A 22,678-nucleotide genomic window follows, 5' to 3' on the forward strand; every position below is an offset into this window, starting at 1 on the left:
AGGACACGGGCAGAGCGCCCAGATGGTGCGGCAGGTGCCTCCCGCACCCCACCTCCACAACCCCAGGGGCAGCTGGGAGGACCAGGGCTGAACCCTTGGCCTGCCCAGTCTCTCCCTCCTCCCTCGCCTACAGGTCAGGTCCATGGCAGAGCCACCAACTTCTCCTATTCAACTACCTGATTCAGAAACCCGCTTTTCTCCTGCACCTCCCCATGGGGCCATGAGGGGAGCCGGGGGCACACACACTGGGAGGACAGCCCCGAGCAGGGGGCTCTCTCGCAGCTCCCTGCAGAGACTGCAGGCGAGCCCGCTCTGGCCTGAGTGTGCCCCCACAGGACAACGAGCAAGGAGGAACCACGGACATCGCAGGTGGCCCCTCTGAGAGGCCTCACCTCAGCCAGCGAGCCCCGCTGGACCGACTTCACCACTATGGCCTTGTTCTTCTCCTCGATGTCAAAGCCGTAGTCCTCCTCCTGGGGCAGGATCTGAGGGCCCAAGGCAGGAGAAACCCAGTGAGACGGTGAGGGGAGCCTGCAGCCAGCCCCACCCTGGCCCCGAGGAGACCATGATCCTACCAGCTCCTTGTGCCCCAGACCTACATGGAGTAGGGGTGCACAGCAGGATGAAGTTAAATACAAAGAGCACTCAGTACACAGTAGGTGCTCAATACGTACCTGTCAAGCGAAGACACACCACCTGGCTCGTGCCTCAGGCTGGTGCTGATCACAAACTTTTTGCTTTTCACCGCCTATCTCCCCTTTCCCCTCCCAACCTCCCCTTTCTCCTCCCAACCTGAGCACCAAGTCTCCTTGGTTATACACCACTGTCCCCCTATCTGCTGGCAAACTGTACGTGCTCAGTAAGAATTTGCTGGCTTAATGAATAAAACAGATCCAAAGGTGTCCAGCCACCAAGAACTTGGGGACAGGAAAGGAGTTTAGGGAGGAGCAGTCCCTCCCCACTGCAGGGTGGCAAGCAGGTTGGGAGGTTTGGGGGTTCAGTGGTGGGGGGAATACCGAGAAATGCATTCATTTGTTCAACGAATAGTTCCTGAGCTGCTGCCTATTACATGAGCCAGGTGCTTTACTGGGCACTGGAAACAGTGTAGGACAAGACAGTTCCTGCCCTGCTACAGCCGACTATCTAGTGGGGAAGACAGACTACAAACAAATGAGCAAAGAAATATAGAATGTGATACAGGGAGTGTATATAGTCTGAATTAAAATAAAGCACTTAAAGGGATAGACCATGGTGTGGCAGGGGTCCCGGAGGAGGAGTTACCTGAGCTGAGACCTGAATGAAATGAGGAACAGAACTTTATGAAGAGTGGAAAAAGTGTTCCGGGCAGAGGGCATAGCATGTGCAAAGGCCCTGAGTCAGGCCCATAGTACTCAAGGATAAGAAAGGAGATCAGAGTGGCTGGGGTGGGATGAGGGAGGGGAGAACACAGGAGATGAAGCTGGAGAGGTAGGGAGAGTCTTGTAGACCATGATGAGAAACTGGATTCATCCCAAGCATGATGAAGGCACTGGTGGGTTTTATAGTGGGAGAAATGGCAATCTCCATATTTATGGGACCCCGTAAGTACCACAGGAGAGAAGTTAATGGTGCCATCTTCATATGAGTCAGACATTAGCCCCAACTCTGGCTATTGTAGGAGATCTAACCTGCTGAGCCTCCCTCTCGGCCGCCTCCTGCGGACCAGGCATGAAGATGGAGGCGGCTGGTCATCGGTAGGCAAAGAAACAGGATTTGGAAGGCTACGTTGGAGAAATAGCTGAACGGGCTGGTAAACGTTCTCCCTCAACTGCAAGGGTATTTACAGCAACTGCACATGGACAGGGCACCACCAGAAGACCAAAGGCTTTGGTATCCCGGATGAGCCATGTCAGGGGGCCAACGTCTCTGCACGATGCTAAGCTGGGACATGGGGTGGGCGGGGGGAGAAGAAAAGGAGAGGAAAGGGAGCCAGCAAGCCCAATCTCTTCATAAAGAAGGTAGTCTTGGCCCGTGAAGTGTCGCCAGCCACCCCCTGGAATTCCCATACTCGGATGCTCCTAGTTGAGCCCGACTTCTCTAGACATAATCAGCAGGTCACCCAGCTCCTGGGCTGCAGCTGGGCCTGGGAAGGCAGATATAGCACTTCAGAGCTGCTCCTACCAGCAGGCGCTTGGCCAGGATATTCTCCACCAGCTTGAAGTCGTTGCGAAGCTGTTTGTTCTTGCAGCTGGTCCCCTCCATCTCCTCGTCTGCGTGGAATCGGAAGTACTGGGACTCATCCTTGAACTCGCTCTTCTCCAGCACTGCAAACACATCGTCAGGCTTGCATGGGGAGTCTCAGCAGCACCTGCCAACAGGCAACCACGGGCCGGAACCAACCCCTAGACAAGTCTGCTTTGGCGAGCATGGTGTTTTATTAAAGGGAATCATGGGCCAACACTAACGGATTAGGATACTTCGCATAGATGTCTGGCTTTCCGACTTCTCTTGAAAAGTCTGAACTTGCCCCACCTGCTATAAAGACATATTACAAAGCCACAGTAACAAAAACAGTGTGGAATGATGGCAGAAATAGATAAAGAATCAGTGGAAGAAAACAGAAATCACATAAGAGGACCATGTGTTTATGGGAACTTAGCATATGATACTGATGATCAAGCGGAGTATTCTGCAGAGGATGTAGGGAAAAACTGACTCACTTGGGGAAAAAAAATAAAATTGGATCCCTACCTCAAACCATGTATCACAATAAGCTCCTGATGGTTTAAGACCTAACTATGAACTGGGAAACCAAAGCTCACCAAACAAAATGCAAAATATCTTTGTCCTAGGGCAGAAAAAGATTTCATACAAGAGCCCCCCCCCCAAAAAAAAGCAGTATAATAAAATTAAGGGCTTCAGTTCAATAACAAGACCATAGGCAAATGGCAGATTCAAAAATAATTGTAATGTCTAAAACCAACAAGGAATAAATATCTAGAATATAAAAGAAACTCCAACAAATCAACCAGAGGCAGCTGAGAAACAGATAAATGGGCAAAGGATATGAACAGGCAATTTCCAGATGGGGAAACCCAAGCAGGCAGCAAGTAGGTGAAAAGGAGTTCAACCTCACTAATAATCAGAAACAGACCATGACGAGACACTTTAGAATGAGGACTAGCAAACTCAGGCCCTATAAGCCAGATCCAACCCACCACCTCTTTTCATAAATAAAGTTTTATTGAAACACAGCCACATCCATTTATTTACTTATTGTCTGGAGCTGCTTTCATGCCACAGTGACAGAGCTGAATAACTGCAAAAGGCTGTAAGGCCCACAAAGCTGAAAATATTTACTATTTGGGGCTTTACACGAGAAGTTGTCTGACGTCTGTTCTAGAAGGCAGGAAAATACAAATAACCAGTAACAACCAGCATGTGATCTGGTCCCTGTGGATTACAATTTAACTAAGTATCTACCAGTGCCGGACACACTGTGGATGCAAGCTTAGGTTCGTTTATTCCTCAGATGAGGAAGGATTTGCTGTACCCCTTTTACAGGTAGGAAGACTAAGGCCCAGAGAAGCTAAATAAGCTGCACAAGGTCACAGAGCGGGCAGGCTCCTCCTTCTCACCATACCGCCCAGCCTGGCCTGCTAGATGGGGACAGGGGTGAATTACAGCAAGGAGGCTAATCCAGGCTCGGTGTGGGGAAGGCAGGGTCTGAAGTCAGCAGACCCCTGAAAGAAGGAAAGCCAGCTGCCTGAGGTTCGAGATGTCTCCACCATGGCTGAAGACAGGCTGTCTACCGATTTGGTGACTACATGAAAAGCAGGAGGAGGCGATCCTTTCTTTCTCCTCCTTTCCCAGGACATGGAGCTGTTTGTGCCTTCCTCCGGCCGCCCCTACTACCTCTTTGGAGAAAATAGACACACAAATTGCTGCTTTGCCCAGAGCTGGGGAGCCAGGCCCCGGGGGCCGGCTGGCTTCACCTCCACTATAAACACGAGGCTGACAGTCTCTGGGAGTGGGAGGATGAAGCACGATGTTGTGTCTTGGCTGAAATGTTTGGGGAAACAGCGGGAATCCCAGAGTCCAGAAGCTCAGCCACGTGAGGTCCCACCACTCGATGGATGTAGGTTTCGCTCAAGGCCACCAGCCAGGCTCAAACCCCTGCCAGCCCTGGCCCGACTTCATGTCCTCTTAGCCTCCCTGAGCCTCCGCCCGCTCGTCTGTGGGGATCCTAACAGCACCAACTTCCAGAGGGGTGGGGGATGAGACGGTGAGCCTCAGTTTCCCCTAAGGGGCATTTCAGGGCCCGGGAGCTCAGGTCAGACGCCGCAGGAGGCGCTCCCGGGCCCCACCTCCACCCTCCACTCTGCACCCTAACCTGCAGCAGCCACAACCCTGGGATTCAGCCCTTTCCCATTTTAGCTTATTTCTGAGGTTGTGGCAGGGACAGGAGAGCAGGGGCCACGCCCTGCAATTTCCCTCCCTGAGGGGCCCCGAGGGTGTTGGTGCTGCCTGGGAGTCACCCGCCGCCCCCCCCCCCCGCCGCCCCCCGCAGAATGTCCTCAGCCAGCAGCCTTCCCAGAATAGCAGCTGGGGTGGACCCCTAATTACTCTCACCCACAAATGAGAGGTTCTGCCCAGCTGATTGGTGGGAAGGATGGAGCTGTCAGAGGGCCCCGCGGGGAACAGAGTGGCTTCTGGGAATGAGGGACTTTGGTGAGAGGAGCTGATGGACGGGAATGACCCTGACTGGGCCTGACCTGCCCGTCTCTCCTGGCGAAACAGGCAGCTGGGAGTGTGTCCTCACCCCTAACCCCACAGAGCCGTGGGCATGCTGGTCTCACAGGAGGAGGGGATCCAGTGGAAAGATAAGGAAACGGAGGCCCAGGGAGGGGCAGAGGCTTACTGGGAGTCAGCCGAGTCAGGGCTGGAACAAGGCCTGCCGGCTCCAGGGCAGGGGATGTGCCTGGGGACCTGTCATCTTGCTGGCACAGCTCTCATCCTGTCGAAGGGACAGCAAACCCAGCAGCTAGACCAGGGGTAGAAAACTACAGCCGACCACCTGTGTTTCTAAATAAAGTCGTATTGGCACACAGCCATGCCCACTTATTTAAGTACTGCCTGTAGCAGCTTTAAAGCTCCAATCGATGGCAGAGTTGAGCTGTAACAGACCCTGTGACCTACAAAGCCTAAAATATTTACTATCTGGCCCTTTGCAGCGAGGGATCGCTGACCTCTGAGTTAGAGCACAAAGCAGAAGCTGGAAGGAGGAATGGCCAAAAGACCTTCCGGAATCTCACCCCTTCCCTGGACCACCAGGGCCCACACCACGTCAACCCTCCCCTGGCCTCTCGACTTCCCCTCTCACCCCCGCAGACGTCCTCCACGGCCCTCCTCTGCTCAGAACCCTGCCGGGACTCCCACCGCACTGGAGTTAAAGCCAAAGTCCTCCTCACATGCGCACACTGCTCCAGAACATGGGCTTATTTCATTGCTTGAGTCACGCACACACACACACGCGCGCGCACACTAGGCTGTGAGCTCCCGAGGACGGGACTCTCGTCTGCTTCGTTCACTGCTCTCCCCGGAGCCTAGCAGGGGTCTGCACCAGGAACGCAAGGGCTAGAGAAGAGCAGCATGAACAAAGACACAAGGGAAGCGTGGAAGTAGTCTGACAGGGAGAGAACAGCTCCAGGAAGAAGCGTGAATCTGAGCTAAGCATGGACGATGAAGGAGAGGAGCCATTAGGCTGGGGTGTCTGGGGAGGCCTCGGGAGGTGCGAACCAAACAGAAACACTGAGTGAGTCGGGGGCGTGAGGCAGGTAGGGTACCCCAAGCCAGGGAAACTGCAAGAGCCAAGGCCCTCGGGAATGTCCTAAAAGGAGAAGAAAGGCTCCTTGGCGGGAGTTAAGTCTACCTGTCCTGCTGAAAGGGTAGGAGACTCAGGGCTCCCCCAGTGCCAGCAAGTGGGAAGGTCACAGAGCTCAGTGGCCAAGCGTGTGGCCCACGAAGCCTGCCTGCCTGGTTTTAAATCCCAGCTCCGACTTGCTGTGTGACCTTGAGCGGGTCTCTTAACTATCTGGGCTTCCATTTCCTCATTTATAAATAGGGACGATATTAATACCAACATCAAAGGATCATTTCAGGATTAAACTAATTAATACATGGGGAGCGCTCAGGAGGAGGCCAGGCACATAGAGCATTAACTTCTATTTTAATTTGAAATGGTGACGGTGGAACCAGTTCCTCCCTCCGGCCCACCTTCCCACCTCAGGATCATCTCAGGACTGCCCACCTCTCAACCCCTCCTCCGTGCTTCTCCCGTGGGAAGGAGAGTGACCTAAGGGGTCAGGCCGGGAAAAGCAGTGCGAACGTCCCTGCCCGGCTCCCTTCCTCTCTCACTCACAACCTGCCCGTCCTCTGTCCCCACAGACCCCTCTTCTCTCCTCCCCGTGGAAGCCCGTGGGCCAGGCCTGCATGATCCGGCCTCACCGCCCACCTGGAGGTCACATCCCATCCAGGAGAAGGGCCCAGGAAGTCCACAGATTTGAACTCAAATCCAGTCCAGTTTTCCAGCCAAGCATTACCAGCCATCTTGGTCCCTACTGAACCCCTGAGGTGATGTTGCTCCAGTGCAGAAGTGGGAGGGGCGTGGAGGGGGGAATTCCTGAGCCACCCCAAATCCCCCGCTTGGGTCTACAGGCCCAAGACCCGGCATCTAGCCTGGGCTCCCCCAGGGGCAGGCTGAGCAGCCTCCAGCCCACCATTTGCTCTCTCTGGGCCTCAGTCCCCCCCGTCCCGCCCCCGCCTAAAATGCCCCAGCGACCAGGGTTCCTACTAGCTCTTCTGTTCCCGGGCAGGCCCCCCCCCCCCCCAGGAGGCTGGCCTGAAGGGAAGGGGCAGGTTACCGTGGTGCATGAAGCCATTGTTACACAGGCCCACGCCAAGTGCCACCGCCTCTTCCCGCGTCTGGCAGTCACCCTGGAATGGAACAAGAAGGGGAGGGTGTTAGGGGAACCAACCCTGGAGGGGCTGAGCGAGGCTGCGCAAAGCCCACCATCACCCCTAGAATGGAGGCTCCATGGGAGCAGGGGTCTGTGTCTGCTTTATGGACTGTAGTATTGACCAAACATGCCCATGACTATTATGAATAAACTCCAAACAAGAAAATTAATAGTGTTGGGTTAAGTCCATTGCGTATCGTGCTATAAACACCACAAAGGAGAAATGGAGATTTTATGTGGCAAATATTGTTGGTTGCCTAGCAATAACCCTTTCCTCAATACCACACCAGTAATGAAGATGGGGAGGCATCCATCTAGAGGATCACAAAACCCAGCTCCCTTGCAGCTAGAGGTGGCCAATGAGATATAAGCAGAAATCACTGGTAGGGAGCGCTGGAAAAACGCTTTGTCCCAGGCCCTTCTTTTTTTCTTCCTCCTCCTTGGAACAAAGATGTGATGGCTGGAGCTCCTGCAGTCATCCTAGACCACAGTATGACCCAGGATCAAAACATGCTAAGGATGGCAGAGCAGGAAGAGAGAGAAAGTGTGGTTCCCCAAAGGTCTCATGAGGCTGCCCTAGCAGCTCTAGACCACCCACCTCTAGGTTTGTCTCACAGCAAAGGAAAATCAACCCCTAATGTGTATCAGCCTCTGTAGCTGGGTCTTTGACACTAGCAATGAAGTCCGAATCCTAACCGACCTAGCTATAGTCAGTGAGACACCTGGAGAAGTCTACCAGGGGATTCTGGAAAATACCTTCCTCCCTGATAAAAAGGAAAAGCAGTACCACACCCCCCTACTGAGGACAAAGTCACATGAGGAAGTGATATATGTAGGGCTAAGGGGCTATCCAGTGACCAAGGTGGCAGACAATGCTGATGACAGCAGAGTGAAGGATGGAAGGTTCCTGACACGCAGCATGACTGTATGGGCACGATTATCTGCTTGGGCTCCTGTTTAGTTGAGTTTTCTGTTCTTGCAAATGAACACACTCCTAACTAGTACAACTGAAGTCTGGTTTGTCTCAGGGCTTTTCTAAGGAAGTGACATCCAACCCAAAACTGAAGTATGAAAGGTGGTAGCCTACTGGGCCCACCTTTGGGGCCGACTCTCCCATGTGGAATGTCATCTTGGTGGGACAGCCCCTCAGAGTTTTTCACCACCACCACCAAGCCACCCTCCACCCCAGGCCAGGTTGAAGACACATGATCCGTGCAAAGCTACAGTGATGCTCCCTGACCCAGGAACATGACCTGGAGGAGGAGGAACCCAAGGACAAGGGACAGCTGGTGTGGTTCTCCCCTAGAGCAGTGCCCTGAAGACGGGGCCCTCAGCTACCGCTCCCAAGAAGCTGGGCATCTCCTGGTGCCAGTTCTTTCTAAGGCAGGCTCCTGGGTCTCCCCCTTACTCTGTGGGCGCTCTTTACCCTTCTATGAGCCGTCTTCTTCCACCCCCCGCCTTAAGTTAGCCAGAATCTGTTTCTGGTTCTTGCAAACCCAACAATCTCAGTTCATCAGGGAATTCATGTGAGCTGTGTGGTACGGTTGGGGGCGGGGGGTGGGGGGAGCAGCTGGGTGACAGGCAGAGAAAACAGCACGGACAAAGGTCCGGGGGTGGAATGAAGCCTGCGGCACAAAAGGCAGCCTGGCCACCAGGGAGAGGGTGAGTGAGCCCCATCAGGACAAGGAGTTTGATCTGCTGTGCTCCCCGCGGAATCCCAAGGGCTTAGAACTCAGGCCTGGCATACAGCAGGTACTCAATAAATATCTGGCGATTGAAGAAAGGTGCTGTCAGCAGGGGCCAAACCCTGCAGGAGCTTGTGGCCACAAGTCAGTGAGCTTCAACTACACTCAGAAGGCCACAGGGCCCGACAGCCTCATTTAAAGGACTCCCAAAGTGAGAAACTGCTTTGACAGGCAGTCGCCTCGACTGTCCCCCAGCCCCTCCGCCAGCAGCCGAGAGGCCAGGGAGGGAACTGCCCAGCTAAAGGAGAAACAGATGCCAAGGGGCTGCAGACTCAGCCCGCCGAGGCTGCAGCTGGGACTCAGAGCACGGGGCCTGGCGCAGCCACTGGCCTCGGGATTTCACGCATCGGCCGACTCGAGGAAGACAAATCTCTCCTGTGGGACCCCAGGCCAGCGGCCAGAGGGCTGTGGGCACGGAGCCCCGCCAGGGGAGGTGGCCGTCCATGAGAGAGGCTGCATCCGGAGCGGCCACCCCTCAGCTGCGTGGGGACAGCAGGGGAGGCACAGCTGGGGCCCAGGTGGCGAGCAGGCCCCCGCTCTACGGCCTGGGAGGCCGTGGCAAGCGTCTGGAGCCCACCTGGCTTTCTGAGGCGCTCACAGTCCGGGCTCCCAGCCCATCCCTGCCCCCCTGCCCACAGGGCCCTGGGGTGACCCACAGGGAGGTTCCTCAAGTTAGAACAACAGCAGGATTCTCAAGTTAACCGTGGAATACGCTGACCCTGGACACCTGAAAAGTAAGCCCCCTACCCCACATCCCGCCAAGTTGTGGGAAAACCTCAGATCACCGCTTCCCCCCTCTCCCGGAGGAAGACACGGGCACACACAGCCCTGTGCATCGCCACGCTCCCCTCGTCTCCCCCACCTGCCCGCTAGTCCCCATGCTGGGGCTCCAGCCACACTGGCCTCCTTGCCAGTCCTTCCACAAACCACGTGCCCCCACCTCAGGGCCTTTGCACTTGCTCTTTCTCCCCCTGGAATGCCCTGTGCTGGCTTTTTAGGTCTCAGTGCCCAAGTCAGCTCCTCAGAGGACACCCTAAAGTAGTCCCCCACCCCTCACCCCTGTGCATCCTCTCAGCCAATGTTCATCCCGTTACATTCATGACCCTGTAGGGTAGCAGTGCTGCACCTGTCATGGTCTGAAACAAACTCACGCCTTCACGCCACTGCTCTCAGGAGAATCAGCACCAACTATTCCCTGTCCTTGGGTTCCCCCAGATAAGTGAGTATGGTTTAAGGTCTGTCTCTCACTAGAACATCAGCTCCACGTGGGCAGAAGTGGTGCCCGTCAAGGTTACCCATCTCCCCACGGCATCTAGCACTCAGGGAGCCACAAAACATCTCTATCGAGAAGCACCTGGGATGCCAGTGGCAGAGACAGAGCTGGGCCGGGCGATGGAACACTCCAGGGGATAACAGACACAGGGCTGCGGAAGGCTCCTTGCCCGTGACTTAGGAAACCCCAGGACAACGTCCAAGGATGCCTCTCACTGACCCAAAGCATGCCGGGCACTGCACGATCTCACTGGGTCTTGAGGGTCAACCCAGAGGCAGTCACTCTCCTTAATCCCATTTAACAGACAAAGAGACCGGGGCACAGGCGGGCTTGCACTTGCCCTAGGTTACACTGTGAGAAAGGAGTCCTTTCAGCGCCAGACCCTTCCCCCCACCAGCACGTTAGGGTCTAAGGGGAGGCTCTAAGAGGACAGGTTAGTTGCTCATGGTTGGGGCCAGGGCTCCTGTCATGTCCCCATGGATGCTTTGTTTCCTCTGCCGGTGCCTCGAGCCACCAGCCTGGCCCCCTGCCCCTCCGTGCTGAAAACCATCTGCCTGATCAGGGGAGGGGGGGGTCAGTGTGGCAGGCACTCCGGGCACATTTCTGCAGCGCCAGCACAGGAGCCGGCACCCCCGTGCCTCCCCCTCCCGGCTCCTGGCCCGTCCCTGCCTCCTCGGCCCCCTAGCCCACCGACCCGCTGCCCTCCACCTGACGGCCGCTGCTTGGGGCATCCTCAAGCCTGGGCAGCACAGACCAAAACCCACGGAGCAGAGAAGTGTGGAAAGCAAACTCTGGACCTGGTTCCCCAGGCTCACATCCCTGCAGGGCCCTGGCTGTGACCGTGGGCAACCCTTAAACTCTCCGAGCTTCACCTCCTCGCTTGTTATTTTTTATTCCCAGATTTTGCCCTTCATTTTCTTTTTTTTTTTTTTTTTTTAAGATTTTACTTATTTATTTGAGGGAGACTGAGACAGAGACAGAGAGCACGAGTAGAGGGAAGGCAGAGGGAGAAGCAGGCTACCCCCACCGAGCAGGGAGCCCAACGCAGGACTCGATCCCAGGACCCCGGGATCATGATCTGAGCTGAAGGCAGATGCTTAACCGACTGAGCCACCCAGGTGCCCCTGCCCTTCATTTTCCAAGGCCTCTGCCACCCTGAGTGGTGCTCCCTGTTCAGACCCCACAGTGTAGGCTGTAATCAACACAGAGGGCTAGTACTACTACTATTATTATTTACTCCTATCAAGGCATCATGACAGCCCCCCACACGCAATCTTACAGGAGTGCCATATGTCCGTGTGTGTGTCCTGAGGCCTCGGTTTCCTCATCAGTAAGACAGGAATAATAACTGCGTTTTCCTCAGGTTGTTGTGGGGAGTAAATGAGATAGTGCACAGAGAGGATCAGAACAGACACAGAACACCGCTTGTCTACGGAAGGGCTAATCACCCCCTTACCCTCAGAGTTAAAAAAGTAACTCTGACTCGTCCAAGTAGTGGGTAGGGGGGCCCTCCCCCAGCCTCAAAGAATGAATTCTGAGAAATTCTAAGCCACTCTCATCAATCCCTGTCCTTGTCCCCCAGGCAGTGGTTTAGGGGTACATGTGGGACCCATCTGGCCAATGAGACTTAAGGGGAAGACCACTGGGGAGAGGAGGGAACTGGGGGAAGTTTCCTCCTGCAAACAAACAGAGCGAGAAAGCTCTCTCCAACTACTCCTGTTGCCTGCCTTTGGCCACAGGTCTACATAGATGTGATGCCTGGAGCCATGGCAACCATCTTATGACTATAGGGCAACTGGCAAGAAGATAGCAAAACAGAAAGATGGGAAGAGCCCAAGTGTAAATGGCATTGTTGAGCTCTAGGACTGTGAACTAGAGATGCCTAGTTACATGAGAGAAAAAGGTCTTTACTGTGTAAGTCAAATTTCCCTATTATATGCAGCCAAAAGCATTTCTAGCTGATCCAGTGGGTTTCAATGAACATTTTGTTCCAAGGACCAGAATGATCTAGAAGTTCAAAATGAAGATGCATTCAAAGCAAAATTACCCTCCCAGGCTACACAAGTATATATTTCCTTCTTGAATTCCCTGCTAAGTCAAGGGGGGAATAACTCTTGAAATCAAAGCTCACCATAACCAGTCCTCAAGGACATATCCTCATCACCAACCTCTCCCCAACAGCGGCCCACATGCACACCCACCTGCCCCTTTCCCAGAGCCATACACCAGCTGTCTTCCAGCCCATCTCATGGAAGTCATCCTCCTGCATCAGCTCCAGTTAGCTTCCCTGTGTCCTCAGACCAGGCCAAGCCATGGCAGGTCTGCTGAAGTGACAGGCACACGGATGGTCAGCTGCCACCTTCATTCCACCATCCTTCTGCCTCCACTTGTGATGAGATGCTTGGGGCGGGGGGGGGGGGGGGGGGGCGGTTCTCCTCCTTGTCAGAGAGCTCCAGGATGCAGTCCTGAGTCTCCCCAGCACAGCCTCAAGCCAAGCACCTTGAGGTCTTGGAGACACATCTCTGTGTCTCACCTCCCACACCCTATCCACCCATCAACAAACTCTGTTAGGTCTACCTCCAGAAACTCCAGAATCTGACCATGTCTCCCACCTTCCCCACGGTCACCCAGTTCCCAGGCACCCTGTTTTCCTGCCTAGAGTTCTGAAGTTGCCTCCTCCCCAGGCTCCCTTCTGCCGACCCCGTCCCCCTACAGCCCGTGCTCCATAGAGGGATCTTATCCCACCTAAGTCAGTGCTGTCCCCTCTGTGCTCAGAGTCCTGAAGGGGCCCGAGCCCTCCCCAGAGCCCACAAGACGCCATGAGACTGGCCACAGAGCAGCTTTCCTCAGCACCCCAGCTCTTGTTCACACCTCCCACTGCCCTCAGCTCACCCCACTCGGAGCCTCCAACTTGCTGTCCGCCCAGAGAAGGCTGCACCCCACGCATCCCCCCAGCTCACTCCCCACCTTCCTTAGGTCTCTGTTCAAATGTCCCTACTCAAGACAGCCTTCACGGACCCCTGTGAAAACTGCACCACCCCCACCCATGTGAAGGGTAAATGCGCCCCCGCGGCTCCCACACATTCTACCCGAAGCACTGTGCTGGCACCTACCATCAGCTAACATAGGACGGATGTATTTTACTTCTTGTTCTTATTTATCAACTGCCTCCCCAGCCCTCACCAGAATTCAAGACCCACGAGGGCAGGGACTTTTGTCTCAGTCTCAGAACCTAAAACGGTGCCTGGTACACAGGAGGTGCTCAAAGAAAGAAAGGGAGGAGCTAACGAGCCCTCTTGCTGAATTGCTCTACACCCTCTCCTGACTCTGCTCATTTAAATACTGCCGAAGCTGACGAGGAACAGAGCGTCTGCAGTGCAGATGTCCCCGGGGCGCCAGGCATGCCGATGCTGCCCCGTCCTCCACCCACCCACTGGGAAGTCCAGCGGGCACCCCAAAGGCAGCGCCTTCCCGCGCCAGAGGAGAACTCTTGATTTCCCAGGCACCCGGGGGTTCCTCCGCTGTCTTCTCATCACTGTAAAGGGTACTTCCTGCCTCCCAGGGCACCACGGCCCCAGGACGCGTCCTTGCTTTCCATCCGACCCCACAGCAGCGCATCCCGTGTGCCCCATCTCCAGACATTTCTCAGACCCGCTGGCGTCTCACCATCTCGGGGACCCACCTCACTCCCAACTCAGGCCTGGGATTCACCACTTAGGGCACAGTCCACATCATGCTTTGAAACGCACACACACCAGTGGAGCTCGGGAAACACGAGGCCACAGAAAGGGCCAAGGTGGGCAGAAGCAGCCGTTTCCGAGAGCCCGAACCCAGGCACGTCTGGGCTCCAAGCGAAGAACCTAAACCACAGAAGAAATCACTCCGTGTCACCCTCACCTGTGGCTGCACACTCAGGAGACGGGCCTCCGGGGATCAGCTCCCCCCCCCCACAAGCTGGCTGTTTCCTGATCTTACTGTCCCTGCGCCCCCAAGCCCCTCTGCAGGTTTTTCAGCCTTCTGCATGTAATTTAGAGCCACCTTGAATCCTTTGTGCAGGAGATGAGGAATTAAAATAATAGTCGCATTTACTGAGCAATTACTCTGTGCCAGGTGCCACTTTACATGATTAACTCACTGGACCTTCAGAATAATCTAACGGGGAGGGTACTGTTTCAGCTTCACTTGTGGAAAGTGAGGCACAGAGAGGCTAAGAGGCTTGTCCAAAATCCGCTAGGAAGACACAGAGCTGGGATCTGACCCACGGCGGCCTGGCTATAAATAAAACATGCTCCGGGCTGGTTTCACTGGATCCTAAGGGGAGGGGAGTGTCGTTCAGTGGTTAGCGCTCTGCGCTTTCCAGCTGTGCAAAACTGAATTCAAATCCGGGGCTGTTCCAAGACCTCCCAGGTCTTAGCATCCCACACCACAGCAAACATATTAAAATACACCCACATCCTACATGAAATATGCTGTTTTGGCCTGCAAAATTTTTTTTCAAGGATTTTTCTAAACCTGCTTTTGAAGTTATTTGGTGCCAAGAAACATTTACTTTACAGATTGGCTACGATTTCTAGGCAATCATCAGGAATTGTGTGACATGAGAAAAATCCCGCCAGCAAATTGTTTTCAAATGGAACGAGGTTTTTATGAATGCTAAATTTAACAATTAAGGAGGCTGACATAAAGCTGTGCTCTGTAAACGTTTAAACATTTATCCATTTTGATTTCACAGTTGTCTCGTCGTCTCTGGAGCCAATACATTCTTTTTACAGACTACAAATGAACCTTCTTGCGAGCTCCCTGAAAAGTTCGCAGAACCGAGGCACAAGCGGGGTGAGACAGACCCATCCCAATCCCAGCTTTGCCGCTACAGGGCTGCGTACCCTGAACCAAGTGCTTGGTCTCTCTGGGTCCCAGTCCCCCTGTCTATAAATGGGTTGGAGGGCTCAATGCGGTAATGCACAAAACCCAGCCAGGGCCTGGCCCAGAGGAAGCACCCTGGGAGCAGGAGCCAAGAAGTATTGGAGGCAGGCTGCCAAAAGTTTCCGCAGCATCGCAGGGGAGCAAACACCTTTAGGAAGCTGTAGCAAAACCAACCGATGCTTGGACTTCCCAAGCCTCTGCCCAGCCCCTGCCCCCTGGCAACTTATTGAAAGGAATAACTTGGCAAGCTCCCCGTGGAGGCTCCGGTCTGGTGCTTTAGCATGAGACCGACTTGTCCCAGCTCACCCGGGACTGTCCCAGTTTTAACTGGAAGCCTCGAGGTGGCAGCAACGCAAGCATCCATTAAGTAGACACTAATAGACGGATAATATTAAATAACAGATAAATAAAACATGGACGATCCATGCAACGGACTGTTACTATTCAGCCTCCCAAAGGAAGGCAATTCTGACCCAGGCCACCACATGGATGGCCCTGAGGACAGGATGCTGAGCACCATCAGCCAGCCACAGAAGGACAAAGGCTGCGTGATTCCCGCTCACGCAGGGTACCTGGCGCGGCCAAGAGCCTAGAGACAGAAAGCAGAAGTGAGGTTGCGAGGGGCCGCAGGGAGGGGCGAGTGGGGAGCTGGTGTTGACCGGGGACGGGGTTTCGGTTCTGCAAGATGAAAAGAGCTCTGGAGAGGAAGGGTGGGGATGGCTGCCCAGCGATGTGAGGGGATGTCATGCCATGAACTGCATGCTGAACAGTGTTTACAACAGTTAAGTGGGACGTGTATTTTACACGAGTAAAAACTAGAGAAAAAACCGTTTAAAGAAACTTCAAGGCCCACAGCCCGGTCAGCTCCTGAGTGCCGGGCAGAACGAGCAGGCTGCTCAGACGCGGCCAGGGGAGAGCTCACCTGAGCCAGCAGCCAGTCCACCAGCTTGCTCCCGGGCAGCACAGACTTGTACGTCTTCAGGTGGTAATCGCGGTCTCTGCGGGGGGAGGGAGTGCACGTGAGCACATCGGGGAGCACAGGCGTGGGAATCAGGGACCCGGGTCTCTCCCCAGGCACATGCTCGGACACGTGCAGCATCTAAATTCCCCGAGTCCTGGAACAAAGGGTCGCGCTAACCTTGCAGTCAGACTGCAACCATTTCTCAGGCTTGGAAGCTGGCAAACAGGAGTTTATGTGGCCAGCCGTGCTGAGGCTGATGATCAAGTCTGGCTGGGGAGTTTCTCTCAGACTTTTAGGAACTGGGGAGCCGGGCAGGCCATGTGCGCACTAAGTGCTGGCCCCTGCCACTTCCTTCTCTGCGGGCTGACCAGGCGGTCCTTCTCTCGAGGGCCGGGCCAGGCTGAGAAGGCAGAGGCAGGTCTACAGATGCAAGGGATTCCCAGGGCCTGACCCCCGACGAGGCCAGCAAATGCTGGAATCCCCTCCACTCCTCTAAGAGTGGACAAGAGTGGGGCGCCTGGGTGGCTCAGTCGTTAAGCGTCTGCCTTTGGCTCAGGTCACAATCCCAGGGTCCTGGGATCGAGCCCCGCATCGGGTTCCCTGCTTGGCGGGAAGCCTGCTTCTCCCTCTCCCACTCCCCCTGCTTGTGTTCCCTCTCTCTCTGTGCCTCTCTCTGTCAAATAAATAAATAAAATCTTAAAAAAAAAAAAAGAGTGGGCAAGAGCTGTCAGGACAGGGGACAGAGGAATCTGCAGCTGGTAAGAATTAGGTCACCCTCTGTCCCTTCATCCACAACCATGAGCTTCATAATAAAGAAGATAACCAATGGCTGGCATTTATACAGCCCTTGCTATGTGCCAGGCATCATTCAAATTTAATCCCCATAGCAACCCAAGAGGCGTGAGCTATTCTTATGCCCATTTCACAGATGAAGAATCAGAGGTCAAAGAGGTTACCTTTCTACATTCACGTGACAAACACTCACTGAGGGCTACTCTGCCCTGCGCTCTCCAATAGGTACCCATTTTTCCATCAGTGAATGTTAAATCAAACTTAAAATCACATTCCTCCATCTCAAAGGCTTGAAAGCCACACGTGACTCACGGCTACTGTCCTTGACCCCACAGACAAAGAGCACGGCCATCAGTGTAGAAAGGGCTATAGGACAGCACTGCTCTAGGTGTCTGGGGACATAGCAGCGAGCAAAATCCCTGCCCTTGGTGAGTTTACAGTTCAGTGGGGAAGAAAGACAGCATATCAATAAAAAATAAATACGCAGTATGTCAACCACTAACAAGTTTTAAGAAGAAAGCCAAAGTGAAGTAAGGAAGATAGTGCATACCAGACAGAGATGCTTTAGACAGGTGGGCAGGGAAGGTCCCTCTGATTTGGAGACATTTGAAGGAAGTGAGGGAGTAAATACACAGAGAGGTACGGGAAAAGCATTCCAGACAGAGAGAACAGCAAGCACAAAGGCCCTAAGGTGGCTCTTATTATCATCATCCCCATTCCACAGAGGAAAATGTTGAGGCACCAGGAGGCTAAGTAACTCTGCCCAAAGCCACGCAGCTGGTAACTAGCAGCTGAGACTCAAACTGGCTCCAGAACGGATACCCTTCACCACCACCCTACAGAGTCTCCCACAGATTGACTCACTTAACCCTAAGGACAAACATGGAAGGTAGATGCGATTATTAGCCCCATTTGATGGAGAAGGCAACTGGGGCTCAGAGAGGTTAAGTTACCAGCCCAAGGCCACACAGCTGAAAAGAGGCAGAGGTGAAACTGGAGCGGGGAAAGAGTAACTTACTTGATCACGGGGGTGTAGAGGCTGTGGAGGCGGCAGTAAAGCCTCACACCCTGGAAGAGAAAGAGGGGGAGTCTGGGGTCAGGCCACATCCTTCAGGAGCCTCCAAATCCGGGCTGCTGGGAGAGATGGCTCCCGGGACAGAGCAGGGAGGTGGCGGAGGGCGAAGAGCACAGGCCACTGGGGTGCAGGCCTGCTCTGCAGTGGCCGTGGGGTCGGGCGGCGTCCCTACCTTAGACATGATGTCCTCCAGCTCACTCCGGGCCTTGTAGGTGCCGTCATCGTAACGGAAGCGGTACATCACCTGCTCGTTCTTGAACTGGTGCTTGTCAGACACTGGAGGGACCCAGGGGGCCAGTGAGGCTGGGCCCACCACCCACCCCCGCCCATCATCACCCTGCACTCGACCAGGCTCTGTGCCACGAGCAATTTTGCCAAACCCCTCTGCCCTCACTCCTCTGCGGAAACCAGGTCCCCCTCCTCCGCTTGGGGCCCCGCTGAGCCCTGCCACTTGGGGCCGGGGCACCTGCAGCTCTCGCGCGAGGCCCAGAAATGCCCTGACCCAGCCTGCCTGGGGACCCATCTGGCCCAGCACCTCCTCGGTGCTAGGTCGCCAAAGCACGTGTTGGGGTGTGCTGGGGTGTGAGACGACACAACCAGGATTTATGAAACCCTCTCTATACGATGGCCTTGGGGCGCCCTTGCTGCTGCTTTCCATCCCTCCCCACCGTGGGCCCATTAGCAGATCCTGGAGGCTCTGCCTTCAAAACATTCACAGTCTGACTCCACACCCCACCCTGCTCCAAGCCACTGTCATCTCCCGCCTGGAACATCGCGGCCCCTCGGTGGGCAGCTGCCCACGTGGTGGCCAGAGGGATCCCGTGCAAGTCTGAGTCTCGGCAGCCCTTCCGTCCCCTCGGCACTCGGCAGCAGCTTCCCATCTCGCTCCCGGCAAAAGCCGAAGACCCCACAATCCCTGGGGAGGTCCCGGACCCCGCCCCCTCCACACTAGGCCCCGCCCCGTGTCCGCCCACCACGTCTCCTGGCAGCGCCCACACTGGCCTGGCGGCTCCCAGGACGCCGGGATCACTCTCCTGCTGGGGACTCTGCACCTGCTGTTCCCTCGGCCCAGAACCCCAGTGCTACCCGGCCCCTCGCTTGCTCAGGACACCTTCTCAGAGAGGCCCTCCAACCCCAGTTCAAAACTGCCCACCACCCCCTTGCTCGCTCTCCCCCGACCCAGCACTGATCGCCACCTGGATACACAGATTGTACTGCTTTGGTTTATTACCTTCCCCCTCTGACTAGAACACCGGCCCCGCGAAGGCGTTTTCATCTGGCCTGTTCTCTGCTGTGTGCGCAGTGCCTGACACGTAACAGGCGCTTGATAAATACTGGCTCAATGGCTAAAACATCAATGGCTCTTGCCCTTTTTGAAGGGACTTCTCGAGGCGTCCCTGCTTTGCTGGTGTCCCAGGTGAGTGCAGGGCTTTCCGGCCCTGTGAGCAGATTTATAAGGGCATCCGCTTCCCGAGGCTACACTGTGCCCGGTCTGAGGTCTGACCTGTGCCTCCCCACCCCAGGCCCACCCGGGCCCAGCCCCCACTCACCATGGTGGATTATACCGTTCTCCAACAGGGCCTGGCCCAAGTTGACTCCTTCTTCGGTCTTGCTGATTTCACCAATTTCCAGAAGCCAGGCAACAAACTCACTGCCAGGAACATAAGATGCAGTTGAGAGAACCTCCCCAGTCTTGGGAACACAGGGCCCAGCACTAAACTGGCTTGGCCCCACCCACTCCTGTGAAGAAGAGTTAGAACGTCCCACAGGAAAGCAAAGCTTGGGAGCCCACAGCCCCGGGGGTTGTGCTGAGACCTTGTGCTTTTCCCCAGGACCCATGGCAGAGGGGTGGGTGTGACCAAACCCCAGGCCCCGACCCAGGTGCACTGGATGGGTGCATGGATGGATGGATGGATGGATAAGAGGGAAGGAAGAAGGGTACATGGATGGGATGGATGGGAGGGAGGGAAGGAGAGAAGGGAGGATGGATGAATGGATGGATGGACACATGAGTGAGGAGGTAAATGAATAGGAAGTGAGAAGATGAATGGATGGCCTGATAAACAAATGAGTAGGTAGCTGGAAAGACCAGTGGGGAAGTGGGTGGAGGGAAGCATGGTGGGGATGGGTAGACACTAAGTGAAGAGAGACCCAGGCAGATGGGTGTGGGAAACGGATGATGGATGGCAACATGGATGGATGAGCAGAAGGAACAAAGAAACAAGCAGGCAGGAAGAAATAAGAGCCCAGAAAGATGACTGTGGAGAGTCAAGAGAGCTCATGGTGATCAGATCATGTCATTCTCCTAGTCAAACTCTCTAGAGGGCTTCCCCCTTGCCCTCAGAAAAAGATCCAAACTCTGCCCATGATGACAATGCCCCACATGAACCACCGTCCTCACGGATCTCATCTCCTATACCTTTCACTTCTTATGTTTCAGCCACACCCACCATCTTCTGCTTCTTGAAAAAGATCAGATTGCTACCTACCTTGGGGCCTTTGCATTGCTGTTCCCTCTGCCTGGAAACGCTCTCCCCTAGCTCCTCATGTTAAATCCTCCCTTCTCACCAAAGGCAGCTCCACACAATCCTCACATCTCTCGGTTTTGCTTCCTTTTGAGCACTTATCCTTGTCTGGAACTGTACTGCTACAGATTTATATATGTGTTTATCAGCCATCTGCCCCACCAGAAAGTCCTCTCCGCACTGACAGGGATTTTTGTCAACCTTCTTCACAGCCCCACCCCCGGCACCTAGAGGAGGGTCTAAAGCACAGTAGGCCTCAATAATCATTTCTTGAACACCTGAAGGAATGAACCATCAAACAAGAAGGAATGTTCTAGGGTCGGCAGGAAGGTCTCCAGGAGAAAGAAGGGCTCACGAGCCCGAGGAAATCAGGCAGATCCAACGTGACCAGCCAGTGGGGTAGAGGCTCAGCCAGACCCCAGGTCCCTGCTCTTGGAGGCGCCCCCAGGCTCAGCGCAGAGCGCAACCCACTCCAAGCCAGCAGGAAAAGGGAGAGCTGGCAATGGGGCTGTTGCCACCGAGGCAATCTGTGTTCAATGAAAGCAGGCGGCAGCGGGCCAGAGCACAGAGCTCTCCCGCTTATCGAAACCAGCTGTCCCGCCTCCAATTACAGGGCCAGAGGGGGCAGGACTATTTTTAGCTTCCCAGTGTTTGGCTGAGCAAAGCCTGCCTGTGTGTAGGTAGTGGTGCATGCTGAGGCATTCAGAGAGCCCCGGATGCAGGCCAAGGGTGGGGTGGGGGGGAACACAGAAGAAATGGATCTATTTTGTGGGGCGGGAGCCCCAGGTGGGGGGAAGAGATTGTTCTAGGTCCTCCACCCCCAGTTTTATTTTCAAGTCCCAAAAATCAGAGACAGGAGAAAGTTGCCAGCAGCTGAGGGAGGCGAACAGATGTTGAGCGCCCACTCTCGGAAGCTGGAGACTCGGCACCCGGCTGCCCACCAGCTGTCCCATCAGGGGCCGCCTCTGGCACCGACCAGCAGCCCTGTGGCCAGACGGGGGGCAGGCAGTGACCCAGTGTCTTCTGCTAGGGCAGAGGAAGGCAGCCCGGAGAAGAGCAACTGTGACCCAGGTTTCTGCCCCAAGCTGGGTCTTACCCCTTTTAGAGCAACAAGGAAGGTTCATAGCTCGCTGGGCAAATTTGGGCAAGACGCTGTGCCCCTCTGGGCCTCAGTATGGTTGTTCTGACAAGTACTTCACTCTGGGGCCTTCTGAATTCAGCAGCAGGTAAACCTTCACATCGTATCAACTCTCAAACTGGAACCCAGTGTGCAAAAACAGATAAAATTCATCTCTAACGCAGGGACCTCGAGCTCTTGTAAATGAACACAAGGGGCCAGGCTGGAGGTGCCAGAGTGGCTCAGTCGGTGAAGCGTCCGACTCTTGATTTGGGCTCAGGTCATGATCTCAGGGTTGTGAGATCGAACCCCGTGTCGGGATCTGTGCTGGGCATGGAACCTGCTTCAGATTCTCTCTCCCTCTCCCTCTGCTCCTCCCCCGCATTTGCTGGTGCTCGCTCGCTCGCTCTCTCTCAAAAAAAAGGAGGAGGAGGCAGGGCCGGGTTGAGGCTCTGTGGAACCAGCCAGGACTTGCAGCTCCTGAAGACGCGAGCCACCCCTCCGTACAGCTGACGGCGGCCACATGGGAAGACCAAAGCATCTTACTTTCCAAGAGAAGCCGGAAATTCGGCATTTCCTGGGAAATCTCCCAACTGTTACATGTTGATATATAATCCAAAATTTCCTGAAAGCACCATGTGGCCCACATAAAACACACGCGTGAACTGCACTAGGTCAGTGGGGCACCGTTTGCCTCCACTGAGGGGCAAGGAAGGGCATTCTAGGCAGGGGGATCAGCACATACAAAGGCCCTGAGTGAGAAGTAAGGCAAGGAGACCAGCAATCTGCCAGCCTTGGGTACAAAGAGCGGCAAGATCCAGCCTTTCAGAGAGCTGTAACTCGGAGCTCTGAGCTGGGGACACAGAGAGAAGGTCAGCCGAGGCTGGTGGGGAGGAAGTCTGGGATTCAGGCAATGGGGCACTAGTTGAGTTCACATGCGCCCGGCTTCAGCCCTCCTTCCTTCCTGACCCCCAGAATCACTACCGCGTGTCAAGCCCAATGCTAGGCACTGGGGACACACAGGTGTGTCTTTGCCATCTCCCTGGGACAGTCCCCTGAGCAGAGGCCCAGTGCACCACTCACCAGCCAGTACGGCAGTCCCCTTGTTCTCACCTGCCTCCTCCATGAGGGTAGGACTGGAGGTTTTATATTCATCCCTGTAACTCCACTGCCTGAAGTTGCTTCCTGAAGAATTCCTGTAGAAGCTTTCGCAGCAATGTCTGACAAACCACGACTGATCGGCTCTTACCCACAGATACCCGGCACCTG

At 54.9% G+C, this 22,678-nt stretch overlaps 1 protein-coding gene across 1 annotated transcript in view; it reads right to left on the reverse strand.

Moving 5' to 3' along the window:
* Positions 1-22,678, reverse strand: part of PREX1 (phosphatidylinositol-3,4,5-trisphosphate dependent Rac exchange factor 1) — a 176,917-nt gene that overhangs the window by 33,982 nt on the left and 120,257 nt on the right. Inside the window, exons 11-17 of the mRNA XM_035025355.1 lie at positions 19,318-19,418; positions 17,940-18,043; positions 17,711-17,760; positions 15,862-15,937; positions 6,903-6,975; positions 2,161-2,303; positions 393-485 (exon numbers count right to left, since the gene is read on the reverse strand). Of these exons, the coding sequence (XP_034881246.1) occupies positions 393-485; positions 2,161-2,303; positions 6,903-6,975; positions 15,862-15,937; positions 17,711-17,760; positions 17,940-18,043; positions 19,318-19,418 (640 nt within the window). The remainder of the gene's footprint in view (positions 1-392; positions 486-2,160; positions 2,304-6,902; positions 6,976-15,861; positions 15,938-17,710; positions 17,761-17,939; positions 18,044-19,317; positions 19,419-22,678) is intronic.

This window comes from Mirounga leonina, unplaced genomic scaffold (assembly GCF_011800145.1).
Source record: "Mirounga leonina isolate KUSES-001 unplaced genomic scaffold, KU_Mleo_1.0 Mir_195, whole genome shotgun sequence".
Lineage (NCBI taxonomy): Eukaryota > Metazoa > Chordata > Mammalia > Carnivora > Phocidae > Mirounga > Mirounga leonina.